The sequence below is a fragment of the Eubalaena glacialis genome, chromosome 2 (genome assembly GCF_028564815.1).
Source record: "Eubalaena glacialis isolate mEubGla1 chromosome 2, mEubGla1.1.hap2.+ XY, whole genome shotgun sequence".
NCBI classification, from domain to species: domain Eukaryota; kingdom Metazoa; phylum Chordata; class Mammalia; order Artiodactyla; family Balaenidae; genus Eubalaena; species Eubalaena glacialis.
Window position 1 is genome coordinate 59,534,599 of NC_083717.1, and position 6,122 is coordinate 59,540,720.

At 40.7% G+C, this 6,122-nt stretch overlaps 1 protein-coding gene across 1 annotated transcript; it reads right to left on the reverse strand.

Moving 5' to 3' along the window:
• Positions 1-1,828: 1,828 nt before the first annotated feature.
• On the reverse strand, positions 1,829-3,672 carry LOC133085021 (eukaryotic initiation factor 4A-II-like). Its single transcript, XM_061181861.1, has one exon. The coding sequence runs from the start codon at positions 3,644-3,646 to the stop codon at positions 2,558-2,560; it is 1,089 nt and encodes a 362-aa protein (XP_061037844.1). The 5' UTR covers positions 3,647-3,672; the 3' UTR covers positions 1,829-2,557.
• Positions 3,673-6,122: the final 2,450 nt, after the last annotated feature.

A 6,122-nucleotide genomic window follows, 5' to 3' on the forward strand; every position in this document is an offset into this window, starting at 1 on the left:
CCAGGACAGCTCTGGATAGGAATGGAAGCGAGATGACCAGGCTTGGCCAACCAGGGTCAGCCTGTCCTGTGAAGGGAGCTCCATGGAGGCAGAGGAGCCCTCGCATGCCATGTCCAAGTGCAGAACCTTTTCACAGTAATGACCCTGCTCACTGGTAAACATGACTTCACAGTACATTGGAATCCAACCAACCTTAAGAGTGACTTCTTGCAGGAAGGATGGGCTGGGAAGCTGCGGGAGATCTTGAGGCTATATGTACTCTACATGTGCACGGAGCAAACTTTGCTTAGTTTATCCAGTATTCTGCTCTATGAGAGTTAGTGAATTTGAAAACCAAATTTTCAAGGTTTTGAACACAGGAGCCCAAAACTCAGAAGGAACCTCTGAGTTTATCTGGTGATATTCCTGTCCTCCCAAGTCTATATGAGTTACCTGGAGACTGTGTCTTACTTATCCCTGAGTGGTCACCACCAGGCCACAGTCCACTTGTGGACTGAATGAAGGAAGTTAAGAGGCAGCAAATACTACCCCCCACACCTATCATCTCTCTTCCATCTGGCCTAGTTTGCCCTTCAGGGTCTATAGATCTTTATCCTGGAGCCCCAAGTGTCTTGGCTCAGGATCACTCTTTTTTTTTTTTTTTAAGGTATACTTGACATATAACATTATATTAGTTTCTGGCATACAACGTAATAATTCAATATTTGTGTATAGTGTGAAATGATCAAATAAGTCTAGTTAACATCTATCACCATACATAGTTACAAAATTTATATGTATATATAATATTTGTTTCTATGTCTATCACACTTTTTATCCACTCATCCATCAGTGAGGATTTAAGTTGTTACCATATCTTGGCTATTGTAAATAATGCTGCAATGAACATGGGGGTGCATATATCTTCTGGAATTAGTGTTTTTATTTTCTTTGGATAAATACCCAGAAGTGGGGTTGCTAGTTCATGTGGTAGTTCTATTTTTAATTTTTTGAGGAACCTCCTTATTGTTTTCCATAGGGGCTGCACCAATTTACATTCCCACTAACAGTGCACAAGGGTTCCCTTTTCTCCACATCCTCATCAACACCTGTTTCTTGTCCTTTCAAAAATAGCCATTATAACAGGTGTGAGGTGATACCTCACTGTGGCTCTGATTTGCATTTCCCTGTTGGCCATCTGTAGTCTTTGGGAAAATGTCTACTCAGATCCTCTGCCCATTTTTTTAAATTGGGCTGTTTGGTTTTTTGCTACTGAGTTGTAAGAGTTCTTTATATATTTTGGATATTAACCCTTCTCAGGTATATGATTATTTTCTCCCATTCAGTCGGTTACCTTTTCATTTTGTTGCTGGTTTCCTTTGCTGTGCAGAAACATTTTAGTTTGATGTAATCCCACTTGTTTATTTTTGCTTTTGCTGCCTTTGCTTTTGGTTGTCAAATCAAGAAAATCATCGCCAAAACTGATGTAAAGGAGCTTATTGCTTATGTTTTCTTCTAAGAGTCGTCTGAGTTCAGATCTTATGTTCAAGGCTTTAACCAATTTTGAGTTCATTTTTGTGTATGGTGTAAGATAGTGGTCCAGTTTCATTCTTTTGCATGTGGCTGTCCAGTTTCTTAAGGACCATTTATTGAAGAGGCTGTCCTTCTCCCATTGTATATTCTTGCCTTCCTTTTCATAAATTAGTTGACCACATATGTGTGGGTTTATTTCTGGGCTGTTAATTCTGTTCCATTATCTATGTCTCTGTTTTTAAGCCAATACCATACTGTTTTGATCACTATAACTTTTTTTTTTTTTTTTTTTTTTTTAGCACTAATTAAATACTTTATTGAATAAATATAATACCAAACAAAATGCATTCAAATGCTTTCTAAAAAAATCAATTTTAAAGGCCTTTCTATTCAGGCTAATGACAAACACAATAAAGGCAGATATGCTAGTTTAACATAATTGGCTGATTTTATACAGCACTTATATCTTTTAGTCCACAAGTATATTATTAAATGATAGAGAACATCTAATACAACCATTTCTACAGAACTAGGAAATAAATTTCTAAGAAAGAAAGATTTTACAGACCCCATCTTTTATACCCACCCCAACAGTCTAACTCTAAAGAGGATAAAGCCAACGACTTTCCTCACAAGAGCTCACGACTAATGTCGCTCTGCTATCAAAATCTGTATTTCTGATCCGTTATGAGCATTGAGACAAGATTCAAATATTCCCAAAGAAAGAAGCACAATGCACGTTGTGATCGCCTATTCAGCAACAGCGAGCACTGCATTCAAAACTATCTCATCCCAGGAATTAAATAAGGTCAGCCACATTCATTGGCATTTCCTCCACTGTAGTATTGTAGAAAGTCTCAATGTCACGAAGAATCCTCTTGTCTTCTTCAGTAACAAAGTTTATAGCCACACCTTTCCTCCCAAATCGACCCCCTCTGCCAATTCGACTCGCTCTTTATTCAAACAGTGTGCTGTTTCGCTTATGATTCCACGTCCTAAATAACGTCAACGCCGTTTCTGAGCGCCATCTCGTCATCAACTGCTGCTATCGACCCCTGTGAATATAGTTTTCACGATTGGTAGGTAGATCATAGTTTATAACCAATGACACTTGTTGCACATCAATCCCACGAGCCAACAAGTCAGTAGTGATCAGAACACGGCTTGACCCTGATCGGAATTCCCTCATGATAACATCTCTTTCCTTCTGGTCCATGTCACCATGCAGAGCAGAAACTGTGAAATCCCTGGCATGCATTTTCTCAGTGAGCCAGTCCACCTTACGCCTTGTATTGAGAAAAATAACAGCCTGTGTAATCGTCAGTGTCTCATACAAGTCACAAAGTGTATCCAACTTCCATTCCTCTCTTTCAACATTAATATAAAACTGTTTAATTCCTTCAAGGGTCAATTCTTCCTTTTTCACCAGAATTCGAATGGGATCTCTCATGAATTTTTTGGTCACTTCCAACACATCCGTTGGCATTGTGGCAGAAAGCAACACCACCTGAATACTTGTATTTAATTTTTGGAAAATCTCATAGATTTGATCCTTAAACCCTCGGCTCAGCATTTCATCTGCTTCATCCAAAACAAACATTTTGATCCATTTTGGAGAAAGGTATCTTCTGTTTAACATATCAAACACTCTCCCTGGTGTACCAACAACAATATGTGGTGCTTCAGCCTGAAGTTTTTGCATTTCATTTCGAACATTGGTTCCACCAATGCAGGCATGACAAGTTGCCCCCATATAGTCTCCAAGTGCCAGAATTACCTTTTGGATCTGTTGAGCCAGTTCTCTGGTGGGGGCCAATACTAGTGCTTGGGTCTCCTTGAACTCAATCTCCAACTGTTGCAGGATGGAAATAGCAAATGTGGCTGTCTTGCCAGTACCTGACTGAGCTTGAGCAATCACATCATACCCTTTAATACACGGGATAATAGCTCTCTGCTGAATAGCTGATGGCTTCTCAAAACCATAAGCATAGATGCCTCGAAGAAGAGACTCCTTTAAATTCATATCATCAAAGTTATCAACAATCTCATTCCAGTTGCTCTCGATGACACCATCGGGCTCCATTCCCTCTGGGCCGCCATGTTCTCTGTTATAATCCGCGGAGCCACCAGACATGATCCGAAAAACCACTCAGTGCCCGACTGGAAAAGGATCACTATAACTTTTAAATATAGTTTGAAGTCAGGGACTGTGATGCCCCAACTTTGTTCTTCTTTCTCAAGATAGCTTTGGCTATTCAGGGCCTTTTGTGGTTTCATGCAAATTTTAGGATTGTGTGTTGTATTTCTGTGAAAAATGCCATTGGAATTTTGACAGGGATTGCATTGAATCTGTAGATTGGTTTGGGTAGTATGGATATTTTAACAATGTTAATTCTTCCAATCCAAGAACATGGAATATTTTTCCATTTACAGGTATCACGTGTAAATCTCTTTTTGAAAGTTTGCTTTGTGCTACTTTGCTTTTACCAAAGAACTACTACATTAGTACCTGTTTTTGCTAACCAAAAGAAATCTGAAGAGGATTTTTGCTTTTATATAAAAAGGTGGAAAGTGAAAATAGTGTTCAATGTTTGTTTTGTAGCAAGCCCTTACAGTGACAGCGAGAGTGGCACCACCAAGCTCCTGCCCTGGGAACTACACTCAGCATCTCAGCATCAAGCTATCGTAGCTTTGAACTGTGTCTGTGAGCATCTGTGCCTTACCTAGATTTATTTTCTACATCGAAATAAGATGTAAGAAATGTCCTAAGGTAATTGCTTCTTCTCTTTACATCATTTCAGCTTACAAAAGTTTTCATAAGAGTGCTCTACTTTTGTATGGTGAAAGAAACCTGTATTTGTATCTTCTTCAGTTTCTTTCATTAATATCTTACAGTTTTCCGTGTATAGGTCTTTCACCTTCTTGGTTAAATTTATTCCTAGGTATTTTATTCTTTTTGATGCAATTGTAAATGGGATTATTTTCTTAATTTCTCATTCTGGGGTCACTCCTAATGAGATGCAGTGGGAAGTGCTCCTGGGCCTAATCCTATATGCCCTGCTATTTGCCATTGTGGCCCAACACCCCTCAGCATCCTTGGACTCATCCTTGAAAAGAGGGAATATGAAAATAATAAATCACAAAGACTGCAATATGGAGCAGTGTGGTGGTGTGACGGGAAGGAAGGGAGAGAGGGAAGGAGGGAGCCACAGAGTTTTAGCATTGACAGAGCCTGGGAGACCACCTTAGTTCCTGAGACCATATTATATGAGCCAGAAACCTGGACTTGTGGCATTACTAGAGCTTTTGGATCTGTTGCTGTGTGAGAGGCTATCTGGGAGATAATAAGTGTTATTATGGGTAATATTAGCTAACTTCTATGTCATAGCCACTGTTCCAAGATCTTTTTATACATTACTTCATCTAATCTTTACACTCCCCTTGTGAGAACTAGATACTGTTGTTATCTCATTTTAGAGTTGGAGAAATCGAGGCTTAGAGTGGTTAAGTAATTTGCCTTAGGTCACATGGCTAGTAAATAGCAGAGCCAGGATTTGAACCCTGAAAGTCTGAGTCTAGGGCCTTGACCACTATACTCACTCCCTAGCTAACATATTTGAGTATGGAATGTTTGCATGATTTAGATAAGCTTTGATGGATGGTTTCTGTAATCTTAGTCCAACCTCCTACTCAGTGCAAACATTATCTCCACAGTTTGGCCCCAACAGGGCTTTAGCTAAATAGCCTCAGGAATGGAGAACTCACCACCTCATTTTCATAAAGCTCTAAGGTTATTTATTGCTGCATAACAAGACATCCCAAAACTTTGTGGCTAAAACAACTTATTCTTTCTCTCTATTCTATGGGTTGACTGGTTCTTCTCCACGTGGAGTTGGCTGGGGCCATTCACATGACTGAATTTACCTGGGAGCTCGGCTGGAATGTCTTGGTTCTCTCTCCTCCATGTGAACTCTTCCTCATGAAGTGTCTCACCTTCCAGGGCCTCTGTATGTGATTCTCTCTCTCTAGCAAGATGGCCTGGAGTTCCTCACAGTGTGGCAGCTGGGTTTCCAGAAGAGCTTGTGGGCTCTGCTTGTATCACACTTGCTAATGTCCCATTGGCCAAAGCAAGTCACGTGGCCAAGCCCAGAGTGGGAGGGGCCACACAAAGGCTGGAACACTGGCAACAGTGGTTTGTAGGGGTCACCAATGGATCTCCCATAGGTGGCTTCTATTGGAATTGGGACAGCAGATGTGGACTCTGCTTCCCTGTCAGGGTCCAAGGACAGGCGGCTAGAGTTGGCATTTCCTTCCTTCCCACACTTCTCCTGGATCAGGCCATATTTGAGTCCTATGTCAGCTTGTATTCCCTTAATTAACCTGAATCAGGTAAATCATCATTTACCCCTGTTTTGCCTTGGATAGTCGGCCTTTACTTTTTTCCTGGTTGACCTGTAGGATTTATGTAATATATTGGTATTCATCTGACCTGTTGATGCTGGACATCATGCTGGAGGAACTGGCGCTCAAACATCAAGGTGAATGTCATAGGACCCCACAAGCTCACAAATTGAGGCCAGTGAGGGTTGGGGGCTCCCAGGAGAGGCATC

What these genes read in the sequence shown, in the direction of transcription:
- LOC133085021 (XM_061181861.1), bottom strand. Translation starts at nt 3,646, where the DNA reads ATGTCTGGTGGCTCCGCGGATTATAACAGAGAACATGGCGGCCCAGAG.